The sequence below is a fragment of the Lepidothrix coronata genome, unplaced genomic scaffold, assembly GCF_001604755.1.
Source record: "Lepidothrix coronata isolate B3197 unplaced genomic scaffold, Lepidothrix_coronata-1.0 Scaffold146, whole genome shotgun sequence".
In the NCBI taxonomy this organism is placed as follows: Eukaryota; Metazoa; Chordata; class Aves; order Passeriformes; family Pipridae; genus Lepidothrix; species Lepidothrix coronata.
Window position 1 is genome coordinate 1,931,040 of NW_016690326.1, and position 17,386 is coordinate 1,948,425.

A 17,386-nucleotide genomic window follows, 5' to 3' on the forward strand; every position below is an offset into this window, starting at 1 on the left:
TCCCAGTCCCGCTCCTTCCGCAAACTGGCCCAGCTGACGGGCACAGATGGCAGTGAGTTCCTGCAGGGCCTGGTGATGGCTGGGGGTGATGGACTCTGTTGGGGTAGCCAGAATCTGACAGAGACTGTGGGGTCATGTGACACCAGGGCTTTGGTTTTGGCTCCAAATCACCCCTTGAGGGCAGCTGAGCCAGCAGGAGCTGCCTGAGGCTGTGTGTGAGCTTGTGGTGATGCCACTGGTCTGGGGTTGTGCTCTGCCCCATGACTGGGCAGGGCTGTGCAATGGGGTAAGGGATGGTGAGTGGGGAGGTTGGTTTTCCTCCTTTCCTTTCCTGCTGTGCCTGGTCCTTGGTTGCCCCAGACTGATTCCATCTTCCCCTTTTTCTCCTGTTGTGCACAGTGGAGGATGGTGAGGATGAGCTTGTTAAAAAGCCCAGGTAAGGGGAGCATGTGCAAGGGCTGCATGTCCCAGGCAGGTGTCTGGGCACTGCTGGCTCTGAGCTGGGGATGCTGAGCTGCACCTTAGCTTTTCGGGTGTATGGATAGTGGAGGAGTCTGATGGCTCTGGAAAACCTGGCGATGAGATGTTGGGAGGTGCAGGGTAGTGCCTGCACTTGGGGCACATTGTCCCTTGAGCCTGGTGTGGAGCTGCCAGGCAGATAGACTGAGCTGGGTGAGTACCACCAGCACGTTTGCGCTCACTCTCGCTGCTTGTGGTGACTCTCAGGAAGCTCTTTGCCCTGTAGTGGTTTCTTGTCTCCCTCTCTGTCCTCTCCCTCTCCCAGAACTGACCTGTTAACAGAGCCACAGAGCCCCCCCTGCCCTCAGCCCACAACAGGCACTGCCACTGCTCAGCCAGTGCTTTGACCATTACCTCGGGAGGGTCCTACCTGGACACCCACTCACCATACACGTGTCCCCAAATGGTGTCCCTGTGCTGGGCAGGACCCGCTGGGCACTGCTGGCACCCAGCTGAGGAGGCCGAGATGCAGCACCGTGTGCTGGACACAGTGGATGGGGGTGGCTGTTGGCACTGATAACATCTTGATTGGGGTGTTGGGAGGCACTGGACAGCAGCTAGTCCTGGGGCATGATGTCTTGTGGGGCCGTAGAATGGCTGTAAGGCTGGTCAGGAGTGAATGCTGTCGACATTTCCACGAGGCTCGTGTATCTTTGAGGCTGTGGGTGTGTACGTGAAGGATGGGCTGAGCCATGGGTCAACCACTGACTGTTGTGCCGCCGTTTTTTTGATGCCACAGGGATGGCCGTGGGTCCAGCTGGGGCGTGGTGGAGCAGCGGTGAGTGCTGGGGTCTGGCAGAGGTGTTGGCATGTGCCAGGGCACCTTTGGGAGCACTACTCTGTGCTGAAGCAGGGTCTGTGCTTGGTGCTGACTGAGCTCCTGCCCTCTGTCACTCACAGGCAGCCCCCTCAGCTGCTGGAGCCCCCCAGCACCCCTGGGTGCAACCCTGGGAAGCTGCGGATGTTAGAGGACGCTGAGGACTGGCAGCCCCGCACCGGGACTTCCCAGTCCCGCTCCTTCCGCAAACTGGCCCAGCTGACGGGCACAGATGGCAGTGAGTTCCTGCAGGGCCTGGCAATGGCTGGGGGTGATAGACTTTGCCTGGGTTGCTGGAGCCCAGCAGGGGCTGTATTGTGGCACCAGAGTGTTGTTTTTGGCCCCATGTGGTCCCCGTGGGCAGCTGAGCCAGCGAGAGCTGCCCGGGGCTGTGTGTGGCCTTGTGGTGGTGCTGCTGCTGGTCTGGGGTTGTGCTCTGGCCCATGGCTCTGGCCCAAGGGCTGTGCCTTAGGGCAGGGGGATGGCAGGTGGGGAGGTCGGTTTTCCTCCCTTCCCTTTCCCCTCTTGCTGTGTCTGGGCCTGGGTCTCAGCAGACTGACTCTGTTTCCTCCTTTTTCTCCTGCTGCGCTCAGTGGAGGATCATGATGAGATGTTTGTTAGGAAGCCCAGGTAAGGGGAGTGTGTGGCAGCAGGAGCCCCGTGGGGCTGCATGTCCTGGGCAGGACCTGTTGGGCATTGTTGCTCCTCAGCTGGGAATGCTGAACTGCACCGTTGTGTCCCAGAAACAGCAGGTTGGGGGTGACTGGTGGCACTGGCAAAATCCTGCTGGGGTGTTTTGATGTTTGGGCAGCACCTGCACCTGGGGCATGGTGTCCTGTGGGCCTGGTGTGGGGCAGCTGGGCAGAGCTGGTGGGTGTCACCCTCTTCTCCCTGTGTGGGGCAGGGAAGGGAGCCAGGGCTGTTCCTCGCTCCATGAAGCTGGGCAGGAGTGGTGTACCACACCCCAGTTTTTGCCTTCACCTGTCTGTGATGCCTTCTGCCCTGGTGCTGTGGCCCTTAGGTTCCAGCTCTGCCCAGTTTGCTCTGCCACTAATAAAAGCTTCTGGGTTTGTAGCCATCTCCTTTGGTGTTTACCCTGGAGAGGAACAGAGCCACTGGCTCTCTCTCAGTCCCTGTCCCCTCTCTTGGGTGGGCTGTGCCTCTCTGGCCCTGGCTTGCCCTGCTTGTCCCCAGTTCTGCTGAGTTGGGCCCCAGGGCTCCCTGCATCACATTGGATCCAAGCCCCTCTGCACCCCAATGTGACTGTGAGTGATCACTGCGTGTGAGCAGGCAGCCAGAGTCTGTGGGGTCCCTGGGGCCCCTGGTCAGTCTGACACAGCCCAGATTCCTCCCTCCTGCCACTCCTCAGACCACCACAGTGGGTACTAGACACCCTAGGGGTGCTGTGTCTTGGCAGGGCTGATGGTTCCTCATCACCAAACCAGCTACTGGCTGGGCACAGGGGCTTGGCCAGGTCCTGCCTGCTTGTTGGGGTGGGGGGCCCTGCCTGCACCCTCTGGGCAGCAGAGTGGGGCAGGCTGGATTAACTGCATGTTCTGTAGCCAGGTCTCCATGTCGGACCCATCTCCAGGAGCAGCGATGAAGACTGAGCCAGGACTGGGTGAGCAAAACATCTCTGGGCTTTTTGGGAGAGGGGTGGGGCTGCTGGGTGATGCCACTCACTCAGCCACGGGTTCTGGGAGGGGGCTGCAGAGGAATCAGGACTGTTGTAGAGACGTGTGTGTGCATGCAGCCCCCAGGACCCCCACTGCCACCCCGGGCCCCACCAGCCGCCCACCGTGGGCTGTGGACCCGTCGTTCGCCGAGCGCTACGCCCCGGACAAGACGAGCACGGTGGTGAGCAAGCACAGCCAGCTGGCCACGCCGACCCCCATGCAGAACCGCAGCTCCATCGTGCAGGCGGCCCAGCAGGCCCCCGAGGGGCCCGGCTGCACCCCCCTCTGCTACAAGTGCAACAAGGTCATCAGGTGAGCCCTGGCCACCACCACCCCCTGCCAGCATCCTGGGCCCTGGCATGGCTGACATGGCTTTGTCCTGCCACAGGGGACGGTACCTGGTGGCACTGGGACATTATTACCATCCCGAGGAGTTCACCTGCTGCCAGTGCAGGAAGGTGCTGGATGAGGGCGGCTTCTTTGAGGAGAAAGGTTCCATCTTCTGCCCCAAGTGCTACGATTCACGCTACGCGCCCAGCTGTGCCAAGTGCAAGAAGAAGATCACTGGAGTGAGTGTCCCTCAGTCTGTCCTGCACCTCCTGTCCTTGTTCCCCGCTCACCTATGGGTGCCTGGCTCTGTCCCTTCCCACCCTAATCCCATCCCATGGGATCTCTTGTCCCTTCCTGCCCTGGGTGGTTCTGCCCCTGGCTGACAGTGGCTCCCTTCCAGGAGGTCATGCATGCTCTGAAGATGACTTGGCACGTGCAGTGCTTCACTTGCAATGCCTGCAAAACTCCCATCCGCAACCGAGCCTTCTACATGGAGGAGGGACAGCCCTACTGCGAGAGAGGTAGGACCCAGGGATCCCATGTGTCACCCCATGTGGCCCTGGTGCACTGTTGGGGCTCAGCAGCTGCCCACAGGGGTTGAGGGGTGAGTTGCCCTGGGCCATGGAGAGCTCCTGCAGCCTCGAGTTCTCCATCCCAGTCCTCCCGGTAGTGCCTGTGTTACCATGGTGATGAGGGAGGATGTACATCAAAGTGAGTGCTGCACCCTGGGAGATGAGATTTGCCTCTTCCCTGCAGCCCTGTGGTGCTGGGCCACCTGCATGGCCCGGACACTTTGTCTGGGGCATCGTCCCCTCAGGACTGGCAGCAGGTTGGCCCCAGGCTGTGCCTGTGGGATCCCGGTTGAGCTGCAGCCCTGCTCCTCTGGGATGAGGGGCTATGGTGCAAAGAAATGCTGACCTGGGCTCTACTCTCCTCACAGACTACGAGAAGATGTTTGGCACCAAGTGCCGTGGCTGTGACTTCAAGATCGATGCTGGGGACCGGTTCCTGGAGGCCCTGGGGTTCAGCTGGCACGACACTTGCTTCGTCTGTGCGGTGAGCCATGTGCCTGTGTCTCTCTCCAACAGTCATGCCCCGCTTGGGGTACACCAGCAGCACAGGGACTCTGTTGCCACAAGGTCTTCCCCACTTGTCTCTGTGCTGGGGGCTTGGGAATTGGCTCTCAGCCTTTTGGTCCCTGGTACCTGGGTGACACCAGTGCTGGGCCCTGGGGGTAGGGGAGACCTGGAGGCTGACTCAGCCCCCCAACCTGACCACCTGTACTTTCCTTCCCAGATCTGCCAGACCAACCTGGAAGGGAAGACATTCTACTCCAAGAAGGACAAGCCGCTCTGCAAGAGCCATGCTTTCTCCCATGTGTGAGGGGTGGAAGTTCAGCTGTGCCCACGCGTGCCCCTGGCCCTGCATGCTCCTCTCCTCCCATCCTGATGCCTCCAGGGAGCCAGGCTGGGCCCTTGGCCCTTCCCCTTGCTCCTGCCTCTTTCCTGGCAGCTCCTGGCCTGAATTCAGCTGGAGACAGTGCTGGGTGCAGAGCCCTTATAGCTGGGTGACTTCTTCTGTGCTTCCTGACTGGCCCTAGGAGCCCTGGGAAGGGGATGCTGCATGGATTTCCTGCCCCTGAACCACGCAGCATAGTGGGCACAGCCGTGCTGAGGCTGGAATCGGGGATGCTCTGGTGCAACCAGGCTGCTCCCTTACTGCCTGGCAGCTCAGTGCTGGGGCAGGGATGTTCCTAACACATCCCTGAATGGGTGAGGACCAGCCCCCTGCCACACTCTTCCTCACCTTCCCTGCTGTGTGCTTAGTGCATGGGGCTGGAGACCCAGCCCTGCTCCCCTACCCACAGCAACCCCCCAATCATCCCACAAACTGCTGCAGTGGCTTCCTGCCCTGGCTGCATTCCAAGGGGAGTCCATGCCTTGCAACCCCACTGCTCCCCTGAGGCTGGCAGCACCCCCAGCCTGGTGTGCCCCAGCCCTGGGCTGGCAGCTTGTGTTGATGGCCAGCTGGCTGTCTGCTCCTGCAAGGCTTGGGCACGGCTTCCTGCCAAAGAGTGCTCTGTCACCACCGTCCTGGGCCTCCCCCCAACCCACACCCTCTGGTCGGGCTGCACTGATGTAGCCACGGTGCTTTTAATGCCTTTAATAAACACATCTCTGTGAGTGCCGGCTGTCTCCAGGCCTGCGGTTTTGCCGACTGAGGTGCAGCCAGCTGGGAAGGTCATGCTCTGCCCTCATCCTGTCCCCCCTGGGGCCTGACTCAGCTCCTTCCAGCTTTCCAGGGAAAATCTTCACCTCTGATTTCTCCTCCTCTACCCGCGTCAGCCCAGGCTGGACCTCTTGTGCTGCCTGGGTCATCCCTCTGTTTGTAGCAGGCAGGATCACTAACAGAGGCAGTAACTAATCTGAGGGGCAAAACACAGCAAGGGGAAATGGGGCAGGGGTCAGACCTTAGTGGTCCCCACTTACTTGGCAGTGTCCTCTGGTCCCTGCTGTGCCCTGACCCCGAGTCCTGCACAGGGGACGAGAAGTCATGGGACACAAATGGGCCACGTGCACCAGCTCTGGGCGTTCTCCGGTGTGGGGCAGCCAAGCGTTCGCTCACCCGATGCAGCTGCTGTCCCAGAGGATGGGCGTGAGGCCGTGCCGGCACCTCCGCCTGGAACGGGCTTGAGGGCAGCGGGTGTGGGGAAGCGGGTGTTCTCCTCCTGCTTCGCTCTGACAGCTGGAACGGTCATTAATAATTGCAGCTTTTGCAGTGATGAGCAATTGTAAGGAAAATTGTCTTGCTAATCTACTGGAAGGTTCTGCCGGGGGCAGGAGCTGGCTCTGGGAAGCCAAATGCCTCCTGGCATCACCCAGATCTGGGCAGTAGTGCCACATCTTCCTACTGCCAGCTGCAGGAGTGGAAAACCCTGTCAAAGATGAGGCGGGGAAAGGAGTGATGGAGACAGGCTGGGGCTGGGCGCTCAGGCTGGGGCACGTGTGGGCAGTGGGAGGGTCACACTGAGGAGCAGCAGGACACAGCTGTAAAAACGGTGCCTGCCTGGCAGGGCTGGGAGGAGCAGGGATGGGTGAGTGCCTGAGCGTGAGTCCTAGCTGTGCAGCCAAGGTCAGGGGAAGCACGGGGGAAGGTGAGGCGGCTGTGGCCCCACGTGAGCAGCCACCGAGCCAACCCTGGCTCAGCCAGGACAGCAACCAGTGAGTGGAGGGCAGAGAAAGGGCAGGGGGAGGCAGCCATGCGGGACGGAGCCTGCTGGGGTAGCACGGCCTGGGAACAGGTTCTGCCAGCTCAGCCCTGGGATGCCCGGCCTTGGAGCAGGGCCAGGGCAGAGCCACAGTACCACAGCCAGCCCCCCTGTGCCACTGCCAGGTCTGCACTCACAGGGGGCTCAGCTCCATTGGGTTCATGCCCTGTTGCCTCTGGCCCCTACTGATGATGGCTCTACCACCCAAGGTGTCTCTGTGCTTTGCCAAGAACAGCTCTTGCCCACCAGCTCTGCGCACCATGTGAGGAGCTTGTGCACAGACAGCGGAAGGAGGGTCTCGGGTGGGCTGTGGAGGTGGAGCCTTGGGAGGGGCTGCAGCCTCGCTGCTCTGAGAACAAAGCCTGGCAGCGGCAGGCTTAGGGCTCCCACCATGTCCCTGAGCAGAGTCCCACCACATCCACCCCCAAAGCCATCTGAGCCTCCTGTGAGGAGCCTGACACGGCCCCAGCCCCCTCACTGGCCCCGGCAGCTGCTCCACAGCTGCTCCCAAACTCTCACAACCTCTTAGGGTGGCTCCTGCTCTGGCCTCGCTTGCAAATGCTGGTGCAAGGAAGGCATGAAAGGGAGCAGACAGCATAGGCAGGGCCCGCGGCACTGTCCCCTGTCCCACTGGGCTCATCCACAGGCTGCACTGAAGGGCTTGCTTTGGGAACAACCCCAACCTGCAGGGATCAGGCCACTGCTGCTCCAGCAGAGACCCCTTCAGCGTGGTTCTGGTCCGGGCTGGGGGCAGTGCCGGGGGACAGGGTGATACTGCCTACCCTAGCTGGAGCATGAGGACCTGGCTGGGAGCCCCTGCAGAGCCCTGCATGGGTCAGTGCAAAAGCAACTGTGAGAGTTCATGCAGAGGCAAAACCTCCTGGGAAAGGTGCTGTTGGACACAGCCTGGCAGGGTTCTGAGGGCAGGCAATGTTTGGGAGCAGTGGGCATGCAGGGGCAGGCAGGCAGCAAAGGGGCCCCCAAAAAGGCTGTGCCCACCAACCCTTGCACAGCAGCAAGGGCACAGCTGGGTGTGTGGGGCAGAGCCCACGGTGCCGTGTCCTTGGAGAGGAAACCTCGGGCACGGCAGCTCTGTGGAGGGGAGCTGAAGGCACAGGAAGCCTGGTGTGCTGTGTCCTCTGAGTGAAGAGGACATGGGGCAGGGGAGGGTCCGGGGATGGAGAGGACCACTCAGTGAGGTTCCCAGGGTGCAGGTTCCCGGGGGGGGCAGCACAGGATGCTGGTCCCCGGAGCGGAGATGAGAAACCACCCGGGGTACAGGTTCCTATGAGGAGCTGAGACGGGGTTCAGTGTCCCTGGGGGGGGGTAACGACCCGGGGCGCGGTATTGCGGAGACTGAGTAGAGCCCAGGCTGCGGGATGCCGGGGGCGAACCGTGTGCAGGGGCAGCCCTGGGCGGGGGCGATGCCGCCGGCACCCCCGGAGTCCCGACCCGGGGCCGCTCGGCGCGGTCGGCGGCGTGCCCTGGGGGCGCCCCGGGGGCGCGGCGGGGGCGGGGGCCGGTCGGCGGGGGGCGGAGGGGAGGGGAGGGGGGCCGCCGTTCGCGGCGCTAGGACCGGGCGCGGCGGCGGGCGGAGCCTCCCCGCCGCTCGCCCCTCCGCCCGGCCGCTGCGGCAGTGTCTCGGAGGCGGGCAGGCGGCCGGTCCCTCCGGTCCCCCGGCAGCATCCCGGCCCTGCCATGGCTGGCGTCGGCTTCGCGGCGCACCGCCTGGAGCTGCTCGCCTCCTACCAGGACGTGATCGGCGAGGACAGCCCCACCGACTGGTGAGCGCGCCCGCCGCCGCCGCCGCCCCTTTGTCCCCGCCGCCGCCGCCGCCCTTTGTGCACGGAGCCGCCCGGTAACACCGGCCGCGCCCCGCGCTGCGCCCCCCGCCGTCCCCGGGAGCCCCGGCACACAAAGGCGGGCGGGGCGGCGGGGGGTGTGCCCGGCCCGCCGCCCCCGGTGCCCGCACCTGCCCTCCGCCGCCGCACCGGGCCGGGGCGCGGTCCCCGCTTTGTCTGCGTCGGGCCGGCACGTGCGAGCGCCGGGACCCGCCGCCCCCTGGAGCCCCCGGCCGGGCAGCGAGAGCCGGGAACGGGGGGTCCGCGCATGGCGGGGAGGGCCCCGGGGGGCTCCCCGATGGTGGGCCCGACCCCGGTCCCTCGCCATTGTCTGGAGCCGGAGTCGCGGGCAGGGGCGCCCGGGGGGCGGGAGATGGGGAGGGGATCGGGGCGCCCCCAGCCCGGCCTCGCTCCCCGACCGGCGTCGCCGGTGCCCCGACAGCGGGCGGTCCCGCTGCCCGGCGGGGCGAGGCCTGCGACCGCGGGGGCACCAAGCATCCCACGCCGCCCCGCTATCCCCGGATCCCCCAAGTTCCGGGGGTGCCACATCCCTGGGGGGCCTCGGTGCATCGGCCTGGGATTGCCCCGGTGGGCTGGGATTGCTGCAGACTTAGGGTGGGGGGTGGCTCTCTCCGGTGGGACCCCTCGGCTGCCCACCCTGCCTGTCCTGCCCCCAGTGCAGGGCACCCGGTTCTGCGGTGCTGGGGCCCGGCTGGATCCAGGCCCCGCTGCAGGGAGCATCACCCCCCGCCAGTCCGTGTCCCCCAGCGCCCACCCGCATCTCCCACTCCACCCTGGTGCCGTGGGGCTGGCTGGGGCCGTCTGGGGCCGTCTTCCCCGAGACCCCCTCGTTGCCCCCCAGGGTGCCTGTGCCGTGCGGGGATGCTGCCGGTACTCCAGGGTGCAGCTCGCTGGGCAGAGCCGGGGCACTGGGCAGTGTGGGTGCTGGGTGCATGCTGTGCATGATGCTCTCGGAGAGGGCAGGGAGGGGGCTACCGTGCACCCACCACACAGCTGGGGCACCCACCTCCCAGCTGGGCTGCACCCACCGCCCAGCCGGGCACACGCCCATCTTTAGGCGGGTCCCTGCTCTCGGGACGGGGCTGTGTAGTGCTGTGTGGGCCTGGGTAGGTCCTGGTCCCCACCAGCCCTGCGGTCTCCGTGGGGCCCCGCGGTCCCGCTGGCAGCCTAAGGGCGCTGTGGGCAAGCTCCGTGCGTGTTGCCGGCCAGGCGGCAGCTGTCAGCTCTGGGTACATCTCTCTTCCCGGCATCCGCTGCAAAGGAGCCGTCCCTGCCAAAGCTGCTGAGAGCAGCAAAATCGGTTCCCGGGAAGGCGAGTGCTGATGCCGGGTCCCCCCCCTGCCTCTCCAGCGTTGAGCCCGGCCGGGCAGTGATCCCTCTTCATCCCCGTCCTCGGAACTGAGATTGCCGTCGTCCCCAGCTGCTCCATCCCATGGTCACCGGGGTGCCAGCATCCCCGCTGCGGGGCCCGATGCCGGGGTGCGGGATGAGGGGTGATGTTGGGGGGGCTGCATCGGGCAAGGTGATGGGAACAGTCCCACGGAGTGGGGGCCCAGCCTCGCTGAGCCAGGGTCTGGGAGGACACTGCGCCAGAGCCTGGTCCTGGGCCAGTGCCGGGGGATGCCATGCTCTTGCCTGGCCGGGATCCCTGTGTTTAGTCTGGGATTCCCCCTGCTCCAGCCCGGTCCTGGAGGGTCCGACCATCCCCTCCCCCTGCCCAGCCCCGCGAAGGCTGCTGGGGCCCATTACTCGATCGGAAAGGAATTTGGTGCTGCTTTCTGAGCACGCCGACTCCCTGGAGCTCCCAGCTACATTGGAAACACATGTGCTGGGGCTGGGAGGGGAGGCTGGGGCCATGTGACCCTGCCATGGCGTGGGGGGTGGGCTGCTGCGGGAACCCTCGCTGCTGGCACCCAGAGGTACTGCTCTGCCTGCTCCAGTGAGCAGCTGGGCCATGCAAGGGCAATGGGGCCGTGCTCTCCTTAATGGAGTGATGGGAGATCCTTGCTGGAGTCCCCCCCCCTACAGGGAGCCCTCCCTGGGCTGCATGGGCCACCTCCACCCACGGGTGACCCACATACCTGGAGCCTTGGGGTAGGAAGGGGCTGTATGGGTTGGGTGGAGGGATTAAAGCCCATAGAAGGGAGGTAAATGATGCATGATGCTGCCAGCACCTGCTGTGGCACAGCTGGTCCCCACAGCCAGGGGGTCATGGTGATGCTGTTGAGCTGTGGGTCACTGGGGGCACCCCGGGGGGATGCTGCTGGCCCCAGCATGGCCCCTCTGTCCCATGGACTGGAAACCTCCATGTGGTGTGGGGTCAGGCCATGCTGCTGGGCTGTGTCCATGGCAAGTCCCAGCTGCCCTGGGAGCATCCCTGGGTGCAGGCATCAGCCCTGTGGTCAGACACCACCCAGCATGGCAGGGTTTCAGGGGGGAGAGGAGGCAGTGGATGCCCCCAGCACCCACAGGGCTCCCCAGGCAGTGATGCTGTGGCTCTGCCCTACTTCTTTCCTCCCATCTGCAGGCGGCTGCATCCCACCCTGCCAGCCTCCACCCCGCGGCCCTGCGCTCCCCTGAACTGCTGCTGTCCTCCCCCATTCCTGGGGGATCAGGGGCTACATTTGCCACCCTTCCCCGACACAGGCATCACATACGGCACTTTGCAGCTGTTCCAGGCCAGGAAGCTGGCGCCGGCTGGGGCGGCCGATTAGCGGGATCGGGATGTGCGGATTAAAGTCAATCTTGTTGGTGCAATTATCTGCGGCTGGCTGCCAGGGGCTTGGGGGGCGGCGGGTGCCGGAGTCGGAGGGAGGCCCTCTTCTTGTTAGGCACCTGCTTGCCTTCCCCCTGCTTTTTAGCTCCAGGCATGGCCCTGTTTTGGGGGTGGCTGTGTCCATAGGACCCTCGATTCCTGTCCCCCAGGCTGTGGCTGGAAGCTGTGAGCTCGGGTGAGGACGGCTCTGCCCGGCACCACAGGGATTTTGAGGCTTGAATAAGTGCTGTGTGGGCACCACCAGCCGAATGCTGATCGGCAGAGCCGTGGTGCAGGGATGTGGGGGATCCAGCACGGGCGGCCCCGGCTTTCCGGGTGCAGCGCGTGACGGTGGCAGGCAGGTTTGGGTGCCTGCCAGGCCCCGCAGGTCCCCGCTGCCTGCCTGCCTCCCCCGCTCCCCTTCACTAATCACCTCGTCATCAGGGCGAGCTGCATCCCAGCTGGGATGGGGGGGTGTTGCCATGGTGACGGAGGATGCTGGTTGCCTAGCGACATCCATCCCCTCGCCCACCCGCCCTGGATCAATTTGGTATGCGTGGTCCCCCCTCCGTTGCTGGCTGTGTGCCCCTGGGGAGGTGCAGGCTGGTGGGGGTCCCCGTGGAGCCCCCAGGGGGGCTGGCCAGGGCACGGTGGGAGCGACAGGGGGTTTCCCCATCAGCTGGGAACGGTTTCCAAGGAACAGTCTCCATGACGGCCCCATCACACCCCGGCGGCACATTGATTTGCTGCTGATGGTGCTCCGGCGTCCTCCCCCAGCCTGGTGCCTGCTGGGCTGGCGGCTCACGCAGACAGGCACGTGAGCAGCTCTGGGTTCCTACTGGGGGCACGGGACTGTCCCCAAACCTGGTCACTAGCTGCCAGGGTCGTGAGGGGACAGGGATGGGTGTGCAAAGAGCTGTGAGGCTGTGGTGGCTTGTGGCACAGCAGTCAGTGGGTCCCTGTGCCCAAGTGACCATTCTGTCCCCAAAACTTCTGCCCCTGCTCTGTGGCTGCCAGCAAGGATGGGTGGATGAGACCCGCCCCACATCCTGCCCACCCTGCCTGGTAGCCTGGCCCTTGATGATGGTGATGGACAAAGGCTTGGTGTAGCTATGTGGTAGCTTGGGGACCAGCTGGTCCCCCAGGGCCTGGCCTGACCTCAGTGTGACCAGGAAGGGGAGATGAGGGGGCCTCCTCACACTTACTCTGGCCATGGCTCACCCACACTGTCTCCCCAGGGCCCTCTACACGTATGAGGATGGCTCTGATGACCTGAAGCTGGCAGCGTCAGGAGGTAAGGTCCTCTGTCCCCTCCACTGACTTGGCTCTGCCAGTGTTTTCCCTGGCACCCATTCCTGGTGCTGGGTGGACGTGAGCTGACGGTGCTGTGCCAGGTGGAGGTTTGCTGGAGCTTTCCGGCCACTTTGAGATCCAGAAGGTGATGTATGGCTTCTGCAGCGTCAAGGACCCCCAGGCCGTGCTCCCCAAATACGTACTCGTCAACTGGGTGAGTGGGGGGGGGGGCCATGCTGAGGGGGGACCGTGCCCATGGGGAATGGCTGGGTATGAGCGAGGAGCTGGAGGTGGCCAGGGGGGTACAGGTGCCCCACAGTCCTGCTGTCCCGTGGTGGTCAGTGGGGTGGGGGTCACCCTGCTGCCCCTCCTGGCTCAGCCCCTCCCTGGCTGCCACAGGTGGGCGAGGATGTACCAGATGCCCGCAAATGCGCCTGCGCAAGCCATGTAGCCAAGATTGCCGAGTTCTTCCAGGTGGGTGATACTGGGGAGAGGGATGATGCCGCCGGGGCACCAGTGCTGAACCCTGATGGCTGCTTGTCCTCCCCAGGGTGTCGATGTCATCGTCAATGCCAGCAGCGTGGAGGACATTGACCCAGGGGCCATCGGGCAGCGGCTCTCCAACGGGCTGGCCCGTGTCTCCAGCCCGGTGCTGCACCGCCTGCGGCTGCGCGAGGACGAGAACGCCGAGCCCGTGGTAATGTCCCTATGGCAGCGATGGCAATGGTGGCGGGTCTGGGGCATCCCTCCCACCTGGGGCTCCTGTCTGCCGCAGCCCCTCACCCTGTGTGCTGCTTACTGTCATCCCCCCTCGCTGATCCCAGCCCCTCCACCCCCCCCGCCTCTCCTCCGTCCCAGGGCACCACTTACCAGAAAACTGACGCCACCGTGGAGATGAAGCGGCTCAACCGGGAGCAGTTCTGGGAACAGGCCAAGGTGGGGTATGGGGGAGCAGCTGGTAGCCCCTGGGAGCAGGCAGGGTGAGTGATGGGCAGCCCTCTCATTCATCCCCCCCCCCAATCAGAAAGAGGAGGAATTGCGTAAGGAGGAAGAGCGGAAAAAGGCTCTGGATGCCCGGCTGCGGTTTGAGCAGGAACGGATGGAGCAGGAGCGGCTGGAGCAGGAGGAGAGGGAGCGGCGCTACCGGGAGCGGGAGGAGCAGATCGAGGAGCACAGGCACGGCAGGGGCTGGGTGGGATGCGGGTGTGGGATGGCTGAGCACATGCTGCAAGTGGCTGGGTGGGCACATGGGTGTCCCTCATGGGGTGGGATTGGGGCAGGGACTGGCAGGAGCCGGTGCCCAGCGTCTCTCCCCCATGCCCCCATGGCAGGCGGAAGCAGCAGAGCATGGAGGCGGAGGAGGCCCGGCAGCGCCTGAAGGAGCAGTCCATCTTTGTAAGTTGGAGTCAGGACTGCCACTGGGCATCCCCCCAGGGAAGGAATTTTCCCAGCTGGATGCCCAGGACATCCCAGAGCTTGGGAGGTGATGCTACATCTCTTTCCAGGGGGACCAGCAAGAGGAGGATGACAGGCAGCAGTTCAGAAAATCGGAGTCGGAGGTGGAGGTGAGTGCGGTGATGGCCATGCCTGGTGCTGGTCCTCACTCTCCAGCCAGCAGTGCCTACAGCTGGATGGGGATGCAGCTCGGGGGTGCATGGAGGGTGGTCCCACAGCTCCACACCACCAGGGCAGTGGGGCTCAGCCTCCCCCATCCACGCAGGAGGCTGCTGCCATCATTGCTCAGCGACCCGACAACCCTCGGGATTTCTTCAAGCAACAGGAGCGAGTGGCATCGGGCAGCAGCGATGCTGTCTCACCAGGCAGCCACAGGACAGGTGAGGGGCTGAGGGGGGGACTGTGGGCAGGGGGGTGGGCACTGAGAGACTAAGGGGGCCTATGGAGCAGGTGAGTGTGGTGTCACAGCCCAACAAGTCACAGTGGGATGTGGAGGGACCAGGGATGCAATGGGGGGGGTGTGTGTGTACCCTTTGCCATCCCTGGCACCGTGGTTCTGGGTGCCAAGGTCACAAGGATGGCAGGGGTCATCCTCCTCTGCTGTGCCACCATCACTGCCACTATCACCGCCGCTGCCACCGCAAATCACGTGGCCCCTGCAGCTGGGGCAGCTTGGCAGGGCTGGATGTCGGGGTGTTTTCAGCAAAAGGGGGCTCACCCTGCTCCCTGCTCAGTGTTGTCCGCTCACCTGTCACAGCACTGTGCCAGCAGCTAGGTTGGGTGTGTGGTTGGTACAACAGGAGAGACAGCTGGAGGTCCAGGGATTGCTTGGGAACACGTCCCATGATGACAGCTAAAAGGGGCAGGAGTGAGTGAGGCAGATGTGGGGCACTCAGTGTGCTGCCAGCTGGCAGGGGGTGCCCCATGGAGAGACCAGGCTGCCCCACAGTCTGGGGTCCAGCCCCGGAATTGTTTTTATGGCTCTCGGGCAGGGGCTGGCTGTCCTGGTGAGTGCCTCCAGCCATGGGGCTGTGTCATGGTGCTGTGCTGGGGTGGCTGTGCCAGGAGGGAGCCTGTGATGTGTGTCCTTGCTGTGGTGTTTTGCCATGGGTTGTGCCATGGGCTGTGCCGTGGGGCTGTGCTGTGGGGTTGTGCTGTGGTGCTGTGCCTTGGGGCAGTGCTGTGGGCTGTGCCATGGGGCTGTGCCGTGGGTTGTGCCGTAGATTCACGCTGTGGGGTTGTGCTGTGCCTGAGCACATAGTTGGTCCCACGGCCGTGTTCTGGCCTCTCTCCTCCCCTGGCCAGGCAGTGCTGCCTCCCATCTTTCTGTCCTGCTGCCTTTCCATCCTCTTCTCCTACCATTCTCCTGCCATGCTGTCGGTGTTGCCTCCCATCCGTCTGGCCTCCCATCCCGGTGCCCTGATGCTCCAGCCCCGCCATAACTGTGCTGAGCAGGGACTGACCCATCTCTCTCTCTCTCTCTCCGTCTGTCCGTCCGTCTGTCTTTCTCTCACAGGTCGTCTTCACTGTCCTTTCATAAAGACAGCTGACAGTGGGCCGCCTTCTTCCTCCTCCTCCTCCTCCTCCCCCCCGCGGACCCCCTTCCCCTATATCACCTGCCACCGCACCCCAAATCTCTCCTCTTTCTTCCCATGTAGGTAGCTGGGAGCTCGCGGGCACACAGCTCCGGGGGGCCGAGCCGTGGGCAGCTGCCCCAGAGCCCCCCAGCCCCACGGCACACCGGACCGACAGCGGAGGCATCGCCCCTCCCGTGGGCACCCTGAGGGGGACGGGCACCCAGGCAGGACCGTGCCCCCACCCCTGGGCACTCGGCATGCCCTGCTGGGGCTGTGCCCCTGGGGAGGGGGTGTTGGGCAGGTTGTGCCCATGGGTCAGATGGGGACAGGGCAGAGCGATGCCTGGGGAGTCGATGCTCTGTGGGGGGATGGAGCAGACTGTGCCCATGGGGTAGAGGGGGCACAGGACAGGCTCTGGCAATGGAGCATAAATGGGACAGAACAGCTGTGCCCTGGATCATGCAGGACTGTGCTCATGGGGCAGTGTGGAATGGAAAAGGCTGTGCCCAGGACCATATGGGGCTGTGCCCATGGGGCAGGATAGGATGGGAAGGGCTGCACCCAGGATCATGTGGGGCTGTGCCTGTAGGGAAGAAGGGGATGGGATGACTGTACCCATGGGGCAGAGGGGGATGGGAAATCTCTGCCCTGAACCATGCAGGATTGTGCCCATGGAACAGCATGGGATGGAAAAAGTGATGCCTTGGATCATGTGGAGCTGTGCCAAAGGGCAGGCGGGGGGCCATGTAGGGTTGTGCTCCTGCCAGGCATGGGTGACAGGGCACAAAGCTGTACCTGCAGGGGCAAAGCAGTGCCAGGGCAGTGCCAGGGCACAGCTAGGTGACGTGTGGGCAGGGCCAGTGTGCACCATGGCAGGTACGGGGCTGCCTGTCCCCGTGTCTGGCAGGTGCAGGGCCTGGGACTTCTAGGGGTGGTAGGGATGCCTGGAGGGGTCATGGTGGTTGCTGCAGCCGTAGAAGCCTCTGCCCTGCCACCCAGGAGGGACGACATGGTGGCTGGTACATGGTGATGTGCATTTGGCAACTGGCAGCTGGGTTGGTGTGAGGCAGGAGCGGTGCTGGGGTGCTGGTCTCCCCCTCGATGTGGGCAGCCCTCCCACGCCACCCCATCTCCCTTGTCCGCAGGCAGCCAGTCGGACGCCTTCCGCAAGGCCTCAGCAGCGGGCTGCAGCCCCTGCGAGCCCAGCCCGGCCGCCACGCCGCTGGGCGACCCGGGCACCCGCGCGTCCGCTGACGAGACGCCGGCAACGCCCAAAGGTGGGCGCAGGGCTGGCACTGCCTCCCCCTGCCCGGGGCTGCCTGGGCCCACCCCCGTGGTTTCCCACGGTGCATCCCCCACTGCAGCCCTCTGGCTCTGCTGCAGCCCCCCCTGCAGCCCTGCCGACTGCCCGTGCATTGCTCAGTGCATCTGTGCTGTCCCATCTGCATCCCTCAGCATATCCCTGCCATCTCTGCTGTGTCCCACAGCACATTCCCAGCCTGGCTCTGTTGCAGCCCCCCCTGCGGCTCTGCCAACCGCCTTTGCATTGCTCAGTGCATCCGTGCTGTCCTGCCTGTACCCCTTGGTGTATCCCCACCGTCTCTGCTGTGTCCCCCAGCACATCCCTGCTGTACCTGCTGTTCTGTGCCGCTGCATCCCCGCCGTCTCTGCTGCATCCCCCAGTGCAGCCCTGCCGTCATTGCTGCATCCCTGCTGCCTCCAGTGCATTTCCTGACACCAGTGCATCCCTGCTGTCTCTGCTGCAGCCTCCGTCATGCATCCCCCCCATCTCCAGTGCATTCCCCGTGCTCCGTACATGCTGGCTGTCCCTGCT

General features: G+C 64.4%; 2 protein-coding genes across 4 annotated transcripts in view; both read left to right on the forward strand.

Moving 5' to 3' along the window:
- The window catches only part of PDLIM7 (PDZ and LIM domain 7), an 18,959-nt gene extending 13,430 nt beyond the window's left edge, over positions 1–5,529 (forward strand). Inside the window, exons 10-17 of one of the 2 annotated variants that reach the window (XM_017828182.1) lie at positions 1,466–1,574; positions 1,930–1,966; positions 2,899–2,957; positions 3,090–3,324; positions 3,401–3,581; positions 3,743–3,863; positions 4,283–4,398; positions 4,639–5,529. In XM_017828182.1, coding sequence (XP_017683671.1) covers positions 1,466–1,574; positions 1,930–1,966; positions 2,899–2,957; positions 3,090–3,324; positions 3,401–3,581; positions 3,743–3,863; positions 4,283–4,398; positions 4,639–4,725 — 945 coding nt within the window. In that variant the 3' untranslated portion in view covers positions 4,726–5,529. Of the gene's footprint in view, positions 1–1,419; positions 1,575–1,929; positions 1,967–2,898; positions 2,958–3,089; positions 3,325–3,400; positions 3,582–3,742; positions 3,864–4,282; positions 4,399–4,638 lie in introns of both variants that reach the window. The other variant, XM_017828181.1, reaches the window with a different exon arrangement.
- A 2,695-nt stretch (positions 5,530–8,224) lies between these two features.
- DBN1 (drebrin 1) overlaps positions 8,225–17,386 on the forward strand; it is a 15,392-nt gene continuing 6,230 nt past the window's right edge. Inside the window, exons 1-12 of one of the 2 annotated variants that reach the window (XM_017828235.1) lie at positions 8,225–8,394; positions 12,466–12,521; positions 12,622–12,734; positions 12,920–12,994; positions 13,071–13,217; positions 13,379–13,456; positions 13,545–13,696; positions 13,852–13,915; positions 14,026–14,085; positions 14,241–14,355; positions 15,492–15,629; positions 16,698–16,829. In XM_017828235.1, the coding sequence (XP_017683724.1) occupies positions 8,309–8,394; positions 12,466–12,521; positions 12,622–12,734; positions 12,920–12,994; positions 13,071–13,217; positions 13,379–13,456; positions 13,545–13,696; positions 13,852–13,915; positions 14,026–14,085; positions 14,241–14,355; positions 15,492–15,629; positions 16,698–16,829 (1,216 nt within the window). In that variant the 5' untranslated portion in view covers positions 8,225–8,308. The remainder of the gene's footprint in view (positions 8,395–12,465; positions 12,522–12,621; positions 12,735–12,919; positions 12,995–13,070; positions 13,218–13,378; positions 13,457–13,544; positions 13,697–13,851; positions 13,916–14,025; positions 14,086–14,240; positions 14,356–15,491; positions 15,630–16,697; positions 16,830–17,386) is intronic. The other variant, XM_017828236.1, reaches the window with a different exon arrangement.